We start from the raw sequence: 21,250 nt of genomic DNA, 5'->3' as shown, positions 1-21,250 counted from the left end.
ATATTATTAGTAATAGAAAGGCAAACATTATAATACTTTCTCGTTTGCCGTCAGCATTAAGCAAATACGCATTTATATAATTTAAACAAATCTTAGAATGACTAATGAACATTTAATTTTACAAACCTTGCAAACTTAGTCGAATCCAGCTGTGAGATCTTGTGAAGTGTGCATTTTTATCCTGCATGATCGCATGTTCTCTGTGTGACGGTCGGTCCGTGTGAATTGAATGCTTTAAACTTTAAACTCGTGATTTAAAATGATGCTGCACTTTATGCATTTGCCCACTGTCATATTCATGTCATTTTCTCTGTGTGCTGTATGCAAAGTGAGTGTTACCCTGGCTTTATTTGAAAAATATGATTCCCAATGCCCAAAAACTTCCCAGAATACTGAGTGCTCTGTTGGTTACAGTGTTTACTTCCTTTTTAATTATATTTTTATTAAATATTTATTTATTTGTGAAAAATACTTTATCTAAAGTATAAGTATAAGTATAAAAGTTTATTTTACACATTTATTTTTTAACCCATTGTCAAATGATTTAAAATTTCTTAAATATTAATTCAAATTAAAAACAAATTATATCGGCTTTATATCGGCTATCGGCCCCCCTGCTTTCCAAGATATCGGCATCGGCTGTCAAAAAACCAATATCGGTCGACCACTAATTAGAAGTGCATGTGGTCTGGGCTTTGATGAGAGCTTTCATGTGTTGATACATGCTTGGGGGAGCGCTTGGCAAACGTATAATCGGATGACACATCAAAACATCGCACAGCCGGAGAAGAGGGCCCTTATTAACCTCAGGCTATTAGTTTCCAAATACTGTTTTTCTTTTTTAATCCTCCCAGAGTTTAATCAGTCTGATGTTTTGGATCTCTTCTCATTTAATACTTTGAACTACTTTGACAAAGGCAGACCGTTTCTGACATGCGGCTCTATTTGTTGAGATTCCCAAAGTTGGAAGAAAAACGTATATAAGAGTGTTAAGAAGTGCTGTGTTTGTGGCCGTTTGTGCGGAGCGGCTAATAGGCAGTCAGTGATTCCCATTAAAAGGATAATTGTTGTATCTTATGTTCACCAAGGTTAAACCAGTGAAATTGTGAAATATTATTGCAATTCAAAATAACTGTATTCTATGTGAATAAATTGCAAAATGTATTTGATTGCTGTAATCAAAGCTGAATTTTCAGCGTCATTTCTCCAGTCTTCAGTGTCACACTTAAGAAATCATTGAAATATACTGATTTGCTGTTCAAGAATCATTTCTGGTTATTATCAATGCTGTTATATTATACTGGTTTAAGTATTAGATATCTATATATCGAAATTATTATAGTATCAACTTAAACAATTATTCAGGTTATTTCAATTTTAATTTATAATTAATAATAAATAGTATAATAATAATTATTATTATTATTAAAGATCAATAAGATCAATTATTCATACATTATTATTATTATTATTATTATTATTATTATTATTATTATTATTATGTTGTTGTTGTTATTGTATACAATTATACTGGTTTAAATAGTATAACTATATATTCAAATATATTTAAATTATATTTAAATTATGTAATTATTGATATTATTTTAGTATTGTTTCAGTTATTCAATTATTAACCGTGATAAACTGGTGTAATATATATATAATAAAAAATAAATAAATAATAATAATAATTTATTAATTTATTAGCATTATCCTTCAGAAATCATTCTTATAAGCTGCCCAAGAAACAGTTCTTATTATTATAAATGTTGACAATGAGTTGTGATGCTTCATATTTTTGTGGAAACCATGAAACATTACCATTCAAATGTTTGGGGTCAGTAGCATATTAAAAAATACTAATAATATATTAATATTTCTATTTAGCAAGGATGCATTAAATTGATAAAAACTGACAGTAAAGGCATTTCTAATGTTACAAAAGTCCTCAAAGGGCGAGTTGTTTGTGACATGCGGCTCTATTTTTGCGATCCCAAAGTTGGAGCAGCGCTCTGAACCCCTCTCGCGAGTGCTGTGTGTTTGTGGCTGTTTGTGCAGGAGCGGCTAATAGGCAGTCAGTGATTCCCATTAAAGCAATGGATGTCGTGCAGGTGAAAAGGAGATTGTCGGAGGAGAGAGAGAGCGTGGTCTCTTTCTCTTTGTCTGGCCTGAAGCCCATCACTCGACGGTGATCAGTCTCCTATCTGGCTCTGGTTGCCGGCTGTCACGGCCTCTGCTCTCCGGCTGGCATTTGATGAGAAGTAGCAGCCATGTTTTATAATAAATCCACGACCTAATAGGTCACGAATGAGCGCGTCCGGCTTGCCAATAGCATTTTGGGTGGTAGCGGAGGCATTATGACTGTATCAGACCGGCGTTGGCGTTACACGACCGACCTTTCTGCAGATATTCACTAATTGACGTTGTTCTACAACAGCCGAGAACGAACGACCCCAAAGAGCCAGATCATTTAGTCAACACGTTCACGCTCCATACCACATCTTAATTGTGTAAACTCATCATGAAAATTTCAACGAGTTTATAACTAGAGGGAAAATTTTAACTAGCTTGTGCTTTTTCTCTGTTAACTGCCCAAGGGTTGAGAGTTTTGAGCAAACAGTTGGAGAACTGCTTCAGAAGATTGCATTCAGCCAGAGAAAATATTTGATAGAAATGGTTTATAATTTATTATGTGCATTTGGTCAGGCCTACTAGGAAACTCTAGATAGTCAAAAACCAGCTTGACTTGCCCTAAATAGTTTTTCTTTGAGGCGAAAGGGAATAAACAACATTCCTTTGAAGTTGCCTCTTCGAGACAAGAACATTGCAGACTAATTGGAAACATGAAAAATATTACGTTAGATCAATGAAATGCAAAAGCGTGCTTATGACTGATTGACAGATTCTTTTGATTGGCATATTTGCGAGTGTGTGTTTTGAAGTCATAATGGAGTTTTTTAGGGGCTTTCTGATGTTTTCTGTTCATCACATGCATATTTTAAGGATCAGTTGTTTGCACTGAACTTTATTTTTCTTCGTCCTGCATGTTTAAATGCAAAGTGTGACCTGGATCACCGCTTGACCTGAGATGCTAGTTGAAGCGGAGCTAAATGTCACACGTCACAGTCCTTTAGCATCAAAAATAACTAACAGTTAGTGCAGAAAACCTTTTGCTTTGGTAACGAATATTCCTATTAAAAAACTAGATTGCATTGCTTCGGTTCGTACCACAGGTGGCTAATAAGCTCAATAAGCTACTCTGGTGAAAACTGTGTGTTTACCTTTAGGAATAAAGATCAAAACCAAAGTCAGGGTTTCTCTGTTTACCATCTGCTAAAATACTAGCATGAGTACTGTGCGATAAGATTGCAATAGGCTGGATCCCATTATTGTGTAAATTACACATGGTATTTTTAGCGTGATAACGAAAGCATCTGCTTCCAAATGGTGTCTGGAAGTTCTTGCTTTACCTGTTTGGAAATCTTTCTCGGTTTGCGCTAAAAGAAGATCACCAGGCCTAACTGTCTTCCTAGAGAGGTGGTAATGAGGTGATTTCATCACTCAGGGGTGGTAAACATACTGTACATGCTAGTTTCACCAGGGACCTCATGTATAAAACTTTGCGTAGATTTAATCCTGAAAGTGTGCGTACGCACAAAAGCTAGATTTTGCGTACATATAAAAGTTATCAGATTTATAATACCATGCGCACACCAGAACCTGCACAAAAATCCCTTTATAAATCCCAGTCAGCGGAAGATTGTGCGTACGTGCATCTCCACCCCGACTCCTCCCAGAAATCACCATATATGGAGCTTACAACGCCTAGTTTACTATGCATAACCTCATCTGCATATCATTTCCATGCATATTCCATCCACGTGACACCATGTTTAACGCAGTTAAGGGTACAATACATTAGGAAATATATTATATATATATATATATATTGTATTGAACTGTGAACATGTAAATGGCTGTGAACAAAGCTAAACCCATACAATGTATTTTTGGCTATTGCTACAAATATACCTGTGCAATTTATGACTGCCTTTGTGCTCCAGGGTCACATATGGTATGACACTTTTTGACACACATTTTTAGATAGGAAATTTTAAAGAGAAAAAAAGAATATGAATAATTTGCTGCCATTGTATGAATAAGATGTAATCATGCAATCTATCAAAAAAGAACTGTAATCTGATTACGAGCATTTCAAAATGTAATATAATCTAATTACGAGTCCTACATTTTTGGAATCTGATTATGTAATCCAGATTACATGTAATCAACCAGACGTGGACGAGGTACACAAATCAAGTAATTGAGTAAAAGTACAGATACCCTAATAACATATTACTCCAGTCAACTTAAGTACTAATTAAGTATTAAAAGTAAAAAGTACTGATTGATCAATGTTTATTTATTTTGCATTTCTATATTCTCCTGCTAAAAATACAAGTCATAACATTGATAACTACTACTAAAAATTACGGATAATTCAAGTGTGCAAACAAGTAAAAATAACAAAATATACCACATAGTATATAGAAAAACAAAATGTGTGTTGCCAAATATAAACATACAATATACTGTATGTATGTTGGGCAAAATGTGTCAGGAGTTTAAAAAGAACGCTATGCAAATACTGCAAAAAAAAAAAAATTTCGGCATTAGTAGCTTAATTTTTGCGCCATCAGTCGCACGCACTCAAGCTCCGAGGATCTCACATTCTTTTGAATTCTGTGAATTGTTAACTGGAGACTTGCTCTGACCGAATCATTTGAATCAGTGAGTTGCTGACTCGAGAAGAGATCCAATCGAATCGTTTCAATTTACGAATGAATCGTTCATTGCAATTTGCGAAATTGATTGAAAATAATCGGCTCGTTTAAGAATCGGACTCCACTACCGCGTCTCGTAATGCGTGAAGATTTCTCCAGTTATACAGTCATCAAAATAAAAACACTCCGGTAAAGTACAGATACTTGAAAATTGTACTTGAGTACAGTAACGAAGAACAAATACAGTACTACCAAGCACTGGCTGTGAGTGTTTAATTTTTCACCCTCTTTACAAGGTCGTTTCTCTTTTGGGATGCTTCTGTAAGAATGTCTTAGCTAGACGACGCAAACGGCTCGTTGGCCTTCCTCCAGACGCGAAGCCGCGGCAACCGTCTGCCAAAGGTTAAACGACCAATATCCTGAAGGGCCTTTCTTGGCCCCTGCTCATCCGCAGGAGCTGTAATCTTTTAGCCTTGAGGTTGTGACATTTCAACCATGCTAAATGTTGTTGTTTATCTCTTATTCTGAAAGCCTCAAAGACCATTAATCATTTCCCCTGCCCAATGGCGCTTTGGCTGATGCACAGTGGGGCCATAGCTTATCTTCACCTTCCTCACCAGTGTTTGTTTTAAGCGTTAGGGTTGCCACTCTAATGGATTGAATTAATTGATTAATAATTTTATCCAATTAGTGCTCCCTCATGCAATTAATCAGATAGCCTCGAGTGTAAGCGCCTGCCGTGGGCCGCGGCTCGGCAGACAGATGCTTTGGTCTCAAGTTTGTAATATATAAACCTCCCTTTTTCCTTTTCCAGCCACACCTGGCTCCCTAACACAGAAGACATTGCTCTTGGGCTTAGCACATTATCCGGATTCTTGCTGATCACAAGGTTTCTGCTTTGACAAATGTTTTTCAGGTAGATCACCTAAATGAAGGTGCGTTTTCTTGCTGCAGTCCTGTGGAATCCAGGAGAAAATCAAAGATTTTAGATCCGTGAACGCTTTAAAAGCATTTTGTGTGTCAGAGTGGATGGCAAATTCACTGTGGCGTGTATTGAATTATGTATTTGTTTAACAAGAATGAGAACGCCATAACAAGAAGTCCAGGATCGATACAGTTTGTTCCACTATTGATTTATTGCAACTGGATCCTTTTTTGAAGCTGCATAGTCATCAATAAGTTTCCATTTAGTGCCTTTTCCATTTACATATGTTTTTTTTTTATTATTGCTTCTCTAAAGTTGTTATCTTTGCTGTTTAATAATAATAATAATAATTATTATTATTATTATTATTATTATTATTATTATTATTATTATTATTATTATTATTATTATTATTATTATTATTATTATTATTATTATTATTATTATTATTATTATTATTATTATTATTATTATTATTATTATTATTATTATTATTATTATTATTATTATTATTATTATTATTATTATTATTATTATTATAGAGCAAAGATAACTGGTTACAGAAGCAAAAAACAACAAATGGAAATTTAAAATAAAATAAAATAAAGCATTGAAATTAAAATGAATGAAAATAATTATTAAATTATTATTACAATATTAAATTATTATTAAATAAAATATTGCAAATCTAAATAATAATATTCAAATTATTTAACTTTGAAAACAGTGAAAACTGTGCTGTAAATATTTACTTCACTCCAAAAATAGCATTTATTTTCTCATGACTTTTCTTTTAAGGCTTTCCTTTCTTTTTGTCAACTAGGCAGTGCTGGTCATTGGTTAATGTTAACCAGTAGTCAGATATCTATTTAGCCATCTAACCTAACCTCTAGTTAGCTTGCTCTGTTAGTTAGTTAGTTAGCTCTGCATAGCCAGCTATACGTTTCCATTTATTGCCTTTTCCCATTACATAAGGTCTTTTGATTTTCTAATCAGTTATCTTTGCTCTGTTACAGGTGATCAGATGCTGAGGTCGACATGGACTCACCAATGTTAAACTCTCAACCCTGCAGGTCACGAAGTACCGCGACACATGGATCTAGATTGGGATAACAATGCCTCTGATTTTGAGTAACATCTTGCATCCATGAAATTTGAGGATTGCTTTTTTGTCTTTGGTATGTGAAGCATACAAATGGAAATGAAATTGAAGATAGTTGGATTACACCCTTTTTGTTAAAGCAGTTAACATGGAGCGTTCATAAATTTCCATACACACAATGGGATTGCCAAGATTGAACCATAAAACGACGTTTTTTTTTTACATGTTTGCAGTTTCGTCCAGTAGCTGTTCAGCTTAAAACTCAACTCGAGCACAGATAGGACTTCAATGGCTTTGTGATTGGAACCTGTCATTGAGAAACACAACATAGATATCAAAACGGAGGAGTTATAGCTGTGTGTCACCGAAACGGCCTCATCTTCCCAAGAAAGATTCCTCTTAAATGCCCTCTTGAGGACCCGGTGGCCTCTGCGATGACCAAATACCTATTGGATTTATAGTTTCATTGAGCAGCGGCGAACTCTCGTTTACCTTCCTCAACCCCAGAGTCAAGGAGCTTTTCTCAAGCAATCAGGCGGTTGGGTGGAAAGCTTCATCTTGAACGAGTTTCTGACTTCTGCCCCATGTAGAGACGAGAGCGTTTTCAAACATGGCTCCCCACTGGAGAGGAGGAGCTCAGGTTTTGGCAGTGACTCTGGGAATTCTGCAGTGCTGCGGATGGCTGTCCGCTCAGACCATAAGAACTAGTGTTGGGATGATGGGAAGACATCCAGAGCAATGGCCGATGTCCCATGAACGGGTGAAGAGGGGATGGGTGTGGAATCAGTTCTTCGTTGTGGAGGAATACACCGGGACAGAGCCGCTTTACGTCGGAAAGGTAGGACTGCAGAACGTGTTTTTGGTTGCATGCTTACTGCTTATTTTTCCATGCAGGAGAAAATCTATAGCTGCACAATGAAAGCCATGAAAGATGTGTGCGCTGTGCATTTAAATGAGCCACTTCTCGAATGTGTCTTAAAGTGTGCAGATGGTGTCAGGCTAGTTTACTAGGACAGATCAAGCACAAGTTTGGTCATAAAGCTTGTATTTCTTCTAGATCTATGTGTGCCAAACTAAAACAGCTTCTCTTATTATGGAATATGCATGTCTTTTGCTACATTGGCAATGCATTAGCAACACTGAAAAAGTGATTTAGTGTGCATATACGTTTGTTTATAAGTTGTGTGCGGCTGGGCAGTATCACAATATATTTGGGTCTAAGACAAAAAAGGTTTTTCAAGTACCAATAGAAGTTACTAGAAGTTAAGTATACGGTAATTTTGTATTTTTTTCTTCCATACATTAGAATGTGTCCTATTTATTTATTTATTTACTTATTTTTTTCTGAGCAAAAAATAATGACTATCATACATTTTACATAAGACACCCACTGAAATGTCATTCAGCGTAGTTTATATAACAAAAGACCTTGATGATTTTGAACAAGAGTCATTAAATGACATTAAAAGACTGTATTTAAGGATCACCCCATTTTATCCATTTGCCAGCAAGAAGTTTTAAATCATTTAAAATGTCACAATTTTAAACAATATGATCACTTTTTTTTTCAGCACATGAGCCAGTTGCATGTTAAAACTGTATCCTAAGAACTAGTTAAGAACTAGTTTGACTATCTAGCAGCTAAGTGGTAATCAGTCTTACATTTTGCATTCAAATTAGACCAATCTTTTGTTTATGAAACTGATTTTAAAAAGTTATGACCAGTCTTATGAAAAAAAAAAGACTAACTTTTAAGACTAATCTTGCCATTTTTTTACATAAATATATATTTTACTCTGAATGACAATGAAATATTATTTCACCCATTTTTAAAAAAAAAAATTTATTGTTATTTGAATCATTGAAGCAGACACTTGTATTTATGATGCTTTCTGTTTATACACTGTGCCTTTGTACATTTAATTTGATATGGACACCAAAATGGAACATCTCATTTTTGAACCATTTGCAATGATTTGCAGTATTTAACATTTATACCGAAAATTGCAGTAAGTTTAATGTTATTTTTTAATGTTTTTTTTTTTTTTTAGCTGATTAGCTTTGTAATCTCTGGAGAGCGTCTAGATTTAAACTTCAATAGCAATGAGTCCATTGCAATGAATCAATTTTCCTTTTGCAAATTCATCAACTGGAAATATTCATGGCATTCTCTTTGTAGCATTTTTCATACATTAAGATGCTTAATTAAAAATTGTTTGGTAAATATTGTAGTTTCTATTATATTGCAGATTAAATACCACTCTTATGTTAATTTAGTCTCGAATCAATAGTATCTTGATATTTCTTTGTTTTTAATGTGTGTGTGTGTGTGTGTGTGTGTAGCTACTGTATATAGTAATTGTTTTAGCTGTGTTGCACAGCAGTAGTGTGTTGTAGAGATATAAGCGACTCGTGCAGTAATTAATTAAGAGATTGTGTGTGTGCCAGAGAAAGAGGAGCTGATGTCTAAATGAGAGCCATAAAGGATGATGTGGGAAATGGAAGGGGTATTCTGGAGAGAGATGATTTTATTAATAAAATTAGCCAGAGTTACTGCTCCCTGTGAAGTCAGTCGGGCCGTGAGCCCAGACTATTAATAGGGCTGCTGGTGTTGTGTGTCTATTGCTCACCGTATCACAGACTTTAATTAGGGTGATATAGAATTAAATATGACCATTGCCTTTTACCAATGACGGTCATTTAAAACAATCCCTTTCTTTCTCTTTCCTCGCTCCCGCACTGTCCTGTGTTTAATCTGCTAATGAAATATCATTTTTCTAAACGTTTGGCCTCTGCATTGGCAGCTCTCTTGAATACATTTGTAAAATAAATTTCACTTACCCTTGCGTTCTTATATAAGTGGTTGTATGTGTCTGTATTACATGGGTTGAGTTTGCAGTCTAATAACATTCAATGTACTGTGCAAATTTTATGCCACAAAAACAACTTTTGAAACAATGCAGAGCATTTGTATGGACCTATTCACATTTTTTTTCCATTGAAATCTGGCAAATCAAACACAAAAACGCACTTGAAAATGTCACCTTACGGACGTAAAATGGGTTCTGAATAACATTTCATGTTGAGAATCGTCAAAAAGTTTGAACCTTTTAAAAATGAGTCCTGCTGAAGTGACCTGATAGATGAATAGAGACGATTTTCCTTCTTTCTTTCTCTTTAATCAGACTAAACCTGCTAAACCTTTGTTCCTGCTGGAGTGGCTTTAATATCTCGTTCGTTCTTTTAATTCAATAGCTTTAATTGCAGCCATTAACTTTAAGCCCAATAATGCTTCATTATGACACCAGTCTTTTCTTCAGCAGATGTCTTGTGTTTTTGTCTGCAAGGAATAGTGCACTTGTATTCACAAAAGCCTCCGGTGACCTATTTACATTAGACTTTCAAACCGCATCGACTCAAAAGGCTTGTCGGAGAAACACGGACATCCTGAAGGTTAATTCTACGCATCAGTCCCTTTTCTGCAAAGAGCTCTAAGAGAGAGTGAAAGTTGCAATATTTCGTGGCGAAAAGGCCACTGCACCATTTTTCCCCCTCCAACTCTGAGCCTTGAAGTCCAGACGTATGTAAACCTCGAGTCGATAAATATTAGAAGTCTCTTTGCAGGGAAAGGCAGCAGGGCAGCAAAAATGAACAGTGGAAAGAGAGTTTTTACACGCCGAACACCGACAAGAACATCCCACCATATGGGCAGCGCAGCAAAGTGGAAAGATTTCCACTGCGCTTTGAAAGTCTGCCAGCCTCCTCCTTCAGACGAGCGGCAAACATTGATTGATAGGATTTGAACGTGTAGAGCCGAGACGCTGAACAGACGGCGGCGTTCATAACGCACATGCCAAAGATGTCTGAACGTGTTCAAATAATTTCCTGCAGACTTGGGTGAATCGTTCAATCTTTCACGCAGGATTATTTTTGTGTCTGAAAAAAAAAAAGGTTGAGCGTACAGTATTTGTTTAAAGCCAGAATTGAATAAACTATTATTTATTCAACAGTTAGGATTGGGAATGAAGAACTGTTTAATCTGTAGGGGAGTTTGCTTCCTCCCATTGTTATTTAGATTTTTTTTTAATACTAATATAGTTTTTTTTAAATTAATTTTTGAATGAGCTTTTATTTATATATTTTATTTTCATTTGTATTATTACTATAAGTTTTTTTTTTTTATTTTTTTTAGAATTTTTGTTTTCTGGTTTTGTCGTCGTCATTATTATTATTATTATTATTATTATTATTATTATTATTGCTATATTTTTACTATTTAGGATTAATAAATTCTGCATCGACTGAATGATTTTTAAAATGTAATTAATTAATTTATTTATTAATTTATTTATTTATGTATTTATTTATTATTTTTTATTTATTTATTTATACTACACGTTATTTCAGTTATGTTACTTTTTAATTGTCCTTTAGTGTATATGTTTTTAATCTAGCATTACTATTTTATTTTACTGAAGCTTTATTTACTTTACTTACTTTACTTTTAGTCATTTAGCAGACGCTTTTATCCAAAGAAGCTTTTAAGAAAATAAAAGAAATTAAATAAAAATGACAAATGCATACAACAACATTTTAAAACTAAAACATTTAAATGAAAACAAAACATAAAGCTAAAAACATTAAATTAAATTAAATTAAAATTTTAAATCAAATTTGTATATTTGTTTGTTTTTAATTTAAATATTACTACAGCTACTACTAATAATAATAACAATAATGATTATTATTGTAAATAATTATTGTAACTAATTATAAGTATTAAATAATTAAATATATACATATTAAACAATAATACATATTTATTATTATTGTTGTTGTTGTTGTAAATAACTATTATTGTAAATAATTATAATTATTAAATTATTATCAATAATAATTATTACAAATTAATGATTATTAATACTAAATATTATTTTGTATTTATTAGTAGTAGTTTTTGTTTTGGTTAACAATAATAACCATGTTTCTCCCCTTTTAAAGTACAACATTGATCCACACACTGCTTATTGAATTTGAGTATCAGGTGAAAGTTGTGTCCTACTTCATAGTCTGCATTTCACATTTCATAATTATTAGTTTCATACCCTCTCTGCCTCATAAGCATCTCTTTCTGACAGGCCAAAACTCCTGGTTAAGAATGTATCGAGATGTTCATGCAAAATCTCTTTATCCACGAATCGCAATAGTTTAAATGTCAGGGGTGATCGTCGAATCTGCATGTTGATTGCGAGACGAAGCTTTATGAATCCATTATTAATGTTTTGATCTTTCCCTTGAGAGAGAGTGTAGCTAATGAATTTCAGCAAAACAAAAGGCCTGTGTTTGCTGATGAGGTTTGGCCGTCGTGACCCAGTGTGCAGATGTCTAGGCTGAAGTCTCTGGTGAGAATGTCACACGGTTTTGTTTGCGGTTCAAGCTGCAATGAAAAGTGTTAAATTATCAGGCCCATAAAAATTAAACTCATCAAAAGCCACACTGGAAGTTGTCAGTGATTGTTAATGGACAGAGATGCCGTTTTGATAGTGCACTTCTTTAGTTCGAGATTTCCACAGCTATAAATGCAAGACTTTGACATAAAGTTCATGAAGTGTTTTTTTTTTTAATTAAGAAATTAGAACTTTTATTGAGCAAGGATGCATTAAATTGATCATAATTAACAGTAAAGACATTTACAATGTTACAACAAATTATATTTCAAATAAATGCTGTTCTTTTGAACTTTCTATTCATCTGTGAATCCTGAACAATAAAATCTATCACGGTTTCCACAAAAACATGAAGCAGCACAACTGTTTTCAACATTGATAATAATCAGAAATGTTTCTTGAGCAGCAAATCAGCATATTAGAATGATTTCTGAAGATCACGTGACACTGAAGACTGGAGTAATGATGCTAAAAATACAGCTTTGATCACAGAAATAAATGACATTTTACAAAATATTTACATAGAAAACACTTATTTTAAGTTGTAATGATATTTCACAATATTACTGTATTTTTGATCAAAATAAATGCAGCTTTGGTGAGCTTCTTTCAAAAACATTAAAACATCTTCCTGACCCCAAACTTTTAAACTTTACTGTATGTATGAAATAATTATGAGGAATGAAATATATGTGCAGCCCGCAGATGCATTCAAACATATTTCAACACCAGCAGTCGTAGTGGGACTTTCTGACCCGCATGTCTGGTTTATTCACACTTCTGGTGTTCCTGCCTCAGCACTCATCAGAGGTGAGATATTGGGAGTGTCGGCTAGCTCCTTCACAGTGACTAGCAGCTAACAGGTTTGCTTTGTTAGCGTGTGACCTGAGAAAGCCTGGAGCTCCACTGCTCCGTCACTACACCGCTCAAATACCAACTCAGGCTCCAACTGTTTGTCCATGGCAGTCTTTTAGTCTTTCTTGGTTAAAAATGTATAAGGTCTGTAAATGATAAACATGATCAAAACTTTGCTGTTAATCATGTTGCACTCAATCTACTCCATGCCTTCTGTCGTCTGATTGATAGTTTAGAGGTTTTTTTTAATCAGTAAAAGCTCTTTTATTGTAATTGTACAAACGTCCAGCTTCAGCTTCACGTGTCTTTCACGTGTCTTTTATCAAGTAAAGGATTATATGTTTGGATCATTTCAATCTCATCTTACTAAGACATATTATTGGAGATATAGAGTGACGACTGATATTTATATGCGTTTTTACTGTAATAAAGATCTCATTTATTTACATTACAAGCAGTCAAAATGTGATACTTTTTGTCCATATTAATCAGCATCTGCACCAAATATTTTTGTCATTATTTAATTAAAATATATTGAATAATATAAATATATTATATTAATATCTATTTTTATTTATTACTTTTTTTTTTTGCTCAGTTTGTGTCTTTGAATAAAAGTAAGCTGCTTTATCCTCTAATTTCGTACTATATCAAGCTATATGAGCCATAAAAGCCTGATGCATCAAATATGATACTCAACAAAAATATGCATGTTATTTTCTTTGTTATACATAAACAAACATAAAATATGTATGTTATTTTCTAATTTTCTTTTATATTTTGTCTAAAGGTTCGATAAAATGTTCTTTTTTATATAGGATTATTTCCTATTACAGGCTTAATATGCATAATTCCATGTGCATTTTTATGTTTTCTAATCATACCATTAGTTTATCAACAATCTGATCACAAACTCTGCTGGAATGAATTGTGAATCAAGTCTACTTTGTGTAGTGCTAATTGCCGTCTATGTAGTGTTCCAAATCAGTCACTTATCTCGGTTTGAAGGTGCCTATGTAGACAGCAGCAAAGAAGCAGTAGTGTTTTTAGCCTAAGGTATTCTAAGGATTTTCAAACTGTGTAGCGAAATGAAGCCGGCTTGAGGGCTGCAAAGTGATATTATTTGGTTTAAGCCTCTTGTTAGGGAGTATAAATGAAGTCAGAATATTCAAATATTGCGAATGGCCACAGAGTTTTAAAGACGAAAGCTATTAGCAAGCAATGCAGCTGGAGCAGATAAGGCCTCTGCATGACATTTTGACCTCTCAAGCTAAATAACGGCACTTGTCAGGTAAAAATGCATCTCAGTCTTGCTGCGGTGTGTTTATTCTGCTTTCATTTCATTAGGGAAAACAGCAGAGTCAGAGCAAATCCAGAAGAGTCAGCAGATCCGATTATTATTTGTTGCGTTCCTAATTGAGGCAGCAGATGTGATGTTGATCATATGATCTCCGTATGCACTAATGTGCACAAGAGACTCCAGGAGCGCGTCGTGTTTCTGTTCTCCGATCAAACGCTCACTGTGAGCAGACAGGGAGGAGGATTTTTATCCTCCAGCTCTCCAGATATTGCCCAGTTTTCTTTGTCTTCCTGTTAGAGAGTTTTTTTATTACTGTTGAAATATTGATACACCGAAAAAGAGGATATTTCCAAGTGCATGTTTTATTCGACTGAGGGAGGATTTGAAATGAGGAAAGAGGGCGGGAAAAAATGCAATACTGTAGGCCGGCTTGCGTTATTCCCATGTTTTACGACAAATACCTAATGAAAATCCCCACGGGGGTGATAGAAGCCGCTATTTAATTAAGAGTTTATAAAATATTTAACACGTCGATGATGGAGAGGGTGATTTCGCTCTGTCCACTGCTGTTTAGAAGACTTGCCAGGCACATTATAATGTGGAACAGGCACAGACTGAAGCTAAAGAAAGTCAAAATGATTCAGTCGACGGAGCATTACAACACTGCAGATACCTCTGCATTTCAATAGCTCACATCAGCCTTTCAGCATCAACATCTCCCTGCTGATAAAAACAGCTCAAACCAGAATTAAAGACCTATTTTTTACTGGTTGGATCTGGATTTGCAGGGTTTAAGAGCTGCCAAGGTCTCAAAACTACTCTGAAAGCATCTAGTTAGACCGTCTTAGACTTTTAGTAGGAAATCAAATAAACGTCAAGAATAACTTTGATATTGTCTGTCATATTTCAAGATGAACACTTACTGCATCTTGCAGGTCTTATGAAATCCTATGAAATGTAGAGATATTTTCTTGAGATTTGTTTCTTTGTTTTGTGTCTTTTTGCTGTGAAATCTTTACTGATTTTTATAAAGTAAACATAAGAATAAAATATGATCATCAGGAAAAACTGCAAAAACCCCTCTAAAACCATCTAGACAGACCATCTTGGTGTGTTTAAACATCTCTAGGCTGAGGTTTAGTTTGAAAGTCCTTTTTTTTTTTGATTTGTTTCTTTGTTTTGTTTGTTGGACCCCAGAATGCCTCCAAACTTCTCCTCCAGGCTGGACTTTAGAAACATGTCTGCTTTTCTATATAACGAGCCTCCGGCAGGCTGTGTTTCCAGAGCACCTCCTCCCTAAAGCTCTGAACTGACCGGCTTCATTACTGATCCATAGATGAATGGAACGGATTGTTATAGTCGGCCTAAAGCGATTGCTTGGGTGAAATACATTTAAACACTCCAGAAACCCCAGACAAACTTTAGACCGTAAACTGAACCACAGAATTAGCAGTTATCCAGACACCAGAATATTTAAAGTGGTGTTCGCAACCCATTTAACTTCTGTAATGTGAGGTGTTTCAGTGTGAAATAGGATGTTTAATGGGAAAACAAATGCAGGGCAGGACTTACATTTATGCATCAGGAATTTGTCTGCAAGGCCTATAAACCTTTTGAGTTTGAAGGCTTTCTACACCCTTTTTTTTTCAAATGATTTAAAACTTTTGGTTTTTAGTTACTATATTTAATAGGATATATTATATATTTTTCAAAATATAAAATTTAATGTGAAATAATATTAATATTAACATATTTTTAAATGATCATATTTAAAAACAGAAAGATTATTCAGAGTAATTAGTCACATTATTTTTCATTATATAAAGTAATATTATTTCATCTGTCTGCAAGGTCTATAATCCTTCAAACTTTGAAGACTTTCAGCACTTTTTTTTTTTTTTTTTTTTTACTTCAAATTAGATAAAAGTCAAAGCTTCATTTTTTGGTTATTATATACATTAAAGATATATAAAAATAATAATTAAATTAAAAATAATTACAAAAATAATATTATGTCAAATATTTATATTCCATATATAGACAAACACACAAAATTATTAACATTAAATAAATAAATAAATAAATGTATCCATTTGTTAGATTTAAATTTAAATTTATCGCATTAAAATTACAATTTGAATCGCAATTCTATATTCTGTTTCCTACCTCAATTCAAATTCAATTCCAGTGCAATTCTGAATGAAGTGAATGACTGAATGAATCATTCACAATAAGAGCAGGAGCATGCATTAGGAAGTAAATAAGGGTGTTTCTTTTTGACTTTTGAGGCATTTTTAGGACTGGCTGTCTGCAGATTGTTTTGTAGCAGATGAAATGCATTTGTTCAGGCCTTGTAGTCAATATCCGCTATGTGTACCGTACATCGGGTGCCATAGTAATGAGTCAAAGCAATGCCAAGAGGCTTGTGCAGAACCAGAGGAGCTGTCAGTGTGGCAAGAGAGGATGGAAAACTGGGAATTGTGCCTTTCATCATGGCAGCTCGCCATATTACTGAACTCATGAGGCAGATCACAAGACATTAGCCATGGAGAAATGACTGTATTTTACACATGGATGTACTGTGTACTCAAACTCATTCGCTTAGTAAATGCATTTTTAATTTTAGTTCAAACTCTATGCAAAATGTATGTTTGTGAACATCAAGTTTTATGTTGCTTTAAGTCTCACAGTTGTGCAATTCCCAATTCCCAAATTAGAATTGAATTTGATTTCACAAACAGGAGTAGTTTGTGATGTAATAAATTTGGAATATTTCTAGAAATATTATTTATTAATAAGCAATGTTGTATTATACTGTGCCAATAAAAAAAATAAGATTATATTTAATATATGACCTATAGTTTTATCTCCAGAAATGACCTCAATATTTTTATTTATATTTTACACTATTATTACAATGTGCATTGGCTCGTTTAGTTTACACTCGAAGTAGATTGGTCCCTCTAAGCGAGATCCCAATTCGTCGGTCATCCGACGTGACGTCGAGAGTGACCGACTGAAAGGGAACTCTTTTTTCCCTCAATGTTTTTATATATTTTCTGTATTATACAAAACTTTTATTATTATTATTGTTTATTATTATTATTATTATTATTTTATGATGTAAATAATAGCAAATATCACACTTTTCCAGACATTTTCAATGTTTTCCAGTTTTTCAATGTAAATAAATGAATAAATAAATAATACTTGTTTTTATTGATTTATTTTAAAGTTACAAAGTTGCCTTAAACCAGTGTGATGGACTTTTTGTGTTACAATATGGTTTTGATAGCTTTATATTACATCAGAAGTAAACAGGCATTAGTCAAAAATGATGTACTATTTCATGTTTTGTAACTTGTTTTGGACTAATGAAATTCCTCTGTTGTCTGAGCGTTTAATTTCTATGCATTGTAATTGTTTTCTCGTCATTCCGATTTAAATGCCAGTTCACCGTTTCAGTGTTTCAGATACTTCAGATATTTCAGGTTCCTTGAACATCTATCTCCACTATATCCAGCACATCCAGACTGGATTCCTGTCCTCTGACGCAGCTCTCTGCTTTAATCCACAGATCCATTCAGACTCTGATGAAGGCGACGGCTCTATAAAGTACACGATCTCTGGAGAGGGAGCAGGGACGGTCTTCATCATAGACGAGGTCACGGGCGACATCCACGCCACCGAGCGTCTGGACCGAGAGGAGAAGACCTTCTACACCTTACGAGCTCAGGCGCGAGACCGCCAGACCGACGCGCCGCTGGAACCCGAGTCTGAGTTCGTCATCAAAGTCCAGGACATCAACGACAGCGAGCCCAAGTTTCTAGAAGGTCCCTACATCGGGAGTGTGGCCGAGCTCTCTCCTATCGGTAAGAGTTACGCTGTATTTATAAGCTCAACTGTTGCTTCTGAAATCAAACTGGTGTTAGTATATTGTAAATAATCGCTGTGTATATTTGTACACTGTGTGTTCAGATCAGTGTTATATTTAATATCATTGATCAGGCTTATTATATTGAACTAAAATTAAACCTAAACAATTTTTGTTACTTGAAATAAAATACATTTCAATATTATTTATTAATAAGAAATGTTTGAACTGCGATCTGTAGAATCTATTGCTATTTGAATCGATAAAAAAATTGTTACCTGAAATAACTTTTAGCTAAACCAAAATTGTAAAAATTAATACATAAAAAAATAAACTTGTGTTATTTTAGTTATTTTCCAAGGCAATTTTTCTCATTTTCTTTTAGTTTATGTTGATGTACTAACATAACTAATACTGCAATAAAAAAAATTGTTAAAATTATATAGACATAAAAAAAAAACAATGACAAAAATACACAACAGAATAACTAAAACTTTAACTAAAATTAAAATGAAAACAGAAAATATAAAAATAAAAACAAATTGAAAATATTAATAAAAACTAACAGTATCTCTATTATACTAAAAAATACCCTGTCATTGATATACTATTATAGTTTTTGGTGATATTTTGAATTAGGTTTTATTTTTATAGTTTTTTTTTTAATCGTTTTTATTCATTTATTTATGTTTTTTATTCTATTTAAAGTTTTTAGTTAAAAAAAATTAAAATAAAAAAAAACAGGATCTGTAGTATAGTTTCACTGTAAGAAATATTAAGTATTTCTACAAATATTATTTAATAATAATAAGCAGTTTTAACAGTTTTAATCTATAGAAATGTTAATTTAAATCAAATATAAATTAAACAATACAAAGTATTGTAAATATTATATTAAATATTACATGGCATTACAATGAAAATAAATAAATAAATAAATAAATAAAAATTATATTAAAAAATAGTTTTATGTTGGAAAAACATTTTTCATTTTAGTTAGTTTTTAGTTTGTTTTTTTAGTAAAATTTTCATTTTAGTTTATTTATTTATTTATTTGTTTGTTTGTTTGTTTGTCTGTGTAGTTTTTAAATTAAGTTTTAGTTTTAGTACTTAAACTAAACAAAAAACGAGAAATGTTGCCCTTGCAACTAGCTACAATAAAATAAGTTATAAGATTTATATTTTTGTATTCAATATAAGATTTATATTTTATTTATTTATTTATTTACTTTTATTATAATTTTTTTTTAAATGGTTTTAGTTTTAGTTTCAGGTAACAGTAATAATAACACTGGTTCAGATCACAATTCAAAATGCAAGTACATTTAGCATCCTCAGTGTTGTTACACAAGGCCCAAAAGAGAGTAGTTCTCTCCTTCAGATCAATTACTGTGATGGCAAAAACAACTATTTGAACAGATGCTTGCTGAGCGATGACATGGTGCAAGTCCAACAAACATGGTGCATTTTGCTCCTGTTTTATTAATACATTTTCATTGTTCAGAGGGTCAAAATAGATGCATAAAATTGATTTTAGTCAATTCTTGCTTTTGCAATGTGGGTATCCTAGCAAAAAAAGTACAATGGAAGTACCATAGTACTTTTAGAAGTACCATATAAATGTCAAAGTACCGCATTGTTGGCATCTGATACCACTGTGCAATGACCCCTCACAGTATTTTGTATTATTCCCAGTGTGTTTTGGATCAGGTGCACCTCAGCCGAAGCTCTTATGTGCGTGTTTGTGGATATAAAGTATTTTTAAATGCAGGTTACAATAATGTAATCACTGCAGCGCTGCTCGGCTGTGAACTTCCTGATTGAAATTAATTCCTGCTTCCTCAGCACATCGGCGGCAGCCACTCGCTGCTTATTGACACGCAGAAGAGAGAGAGAGAGAGAGAAATATGAGCGAGTCCTCCGCTCCCTGTAGGCTTCTCCACCTTTCAGTCAAATTATACATTAAAGAAGTGTGGACTTCATGTTTTATACATTGAACAGCGGCGGCTGTAATGAAATAACGGCTCTGCTTAGTCAAGCAGTTCCTGTTTGTTTTCTGCTTATATTTGAGGTCCTGGACAGAACGAGCGTTAATGGGCTTATTGTCAGAGCCTCGGGAAGAAGGTCAGTGTTACTCGGCTAAACAAACTCAACGGCACATTTTCATTTAGGTGCATGAAAAATTACTGCATAATAAGAGAATCTATGGAGTATATAACACCTTTTACAGTAATGTCAAACAATATAAAATAGCTAAATGCGTAGTTTTCTTGTTAGTAAAATAATGGTTAAAGTTAATATCAGAATTTTTATTTTTTTTTTGCAAAAAGTCTTTTGAGCTCACCAAGGCTGCATTTATTTGATTAAAAATTCAGTATTAATCTGTAATATTGTGAAATATTAGTACAATTGAAAATGCCTGTTTTCTATTTGAGTATATTTTAAAATGAAATAGATTTTTGTGATACAGTGCTGAATTACCTCCAGTCATGATCCTTCAGGAAATCTTAATTATTCCCAAAAATTTCCATCATAAATTGCCATTCCTTTTTTTTTATTATTCTTTATTTATTCTTTTTAATTCAGAAATTATCTAATTTATTTCAAACATATAAAATATCCAATAAAAATTACAAAAACACACAACAAAATTACAAAAAGTGCATCTAAAATTAAAAACAGAAAATATAAAAATAAAACCTATTTCAAAATATTAATAAAAAATATATAATAATATGTAAATGATACTAAAATAACCCTGTCATTGATATACGGTAATATTTAGTGGTAAAGTAGTTTTTTATTTTGTATTTATTTTGTATTACTTATTCTTTATTTACTATTTTTAGAAATAAAATAAATATATAAGGGGGAAAATAATTTTAAATAAATAATTTAATTCATGTAATAGCTAAACAAATATAACATAGTAAATTTATAAATACTGTAGGCATAATGTACTC

At 33.2% G+C, this 21,250-nt stretch overlaps 1 protein-coding gene across 1 annotated transcript in view; it reads left to right on the top strand.

The window, feature by feature from the left end:
• cdh22 (cadherin 22) overlaps positions 1-21,250 on the top strand; it is a 152,446-nt gene that overhangs the window by 39,842 nt on the left and 91,354 nt on the right. Inside the window, exons 2-3 of the mRNA XM_016552644.1 lie at positions 6,726-7,649; positions 17,991-18,285. Of these exons, the coding sequence (XP_016408130.1) occupies positions 7,422-7,649; positions 17,991-18,285 (523 nt within the window). The 5' untranslated portion in view covers positions 6,726-7,421. The remainder of the gene's footprint in view (positions 1-6,725; positions 7,650-17,990; positions 18,286-21,250) is intronic.

The sequence above is a fragment of the Sinocyclocheilus rhinocerous genome, unplaced genomic scaffold (genome assembly GCF_001515625.1).
Source record: "Sinocyclocheilus rhinocerous isolate Xijiao unplaced genomic scaffold, SAMN03320098_v1.1 scaffold795, whole genome shotgun sequence".
Taxonomy (NCBI): domain Eukaryota; kingdom Metazoa; phylum Chordata; class Actinopteri; order Cypriniformes; family Cyprinidae; genus Sinocyclocheilus; species Sinocyclocheilus rhinocerous.
The sequence above is the reverse complement of the archived record's forward strand: the minus strand, read 5'-3'. Positions and strand labels throughout refer to the sequence as shown.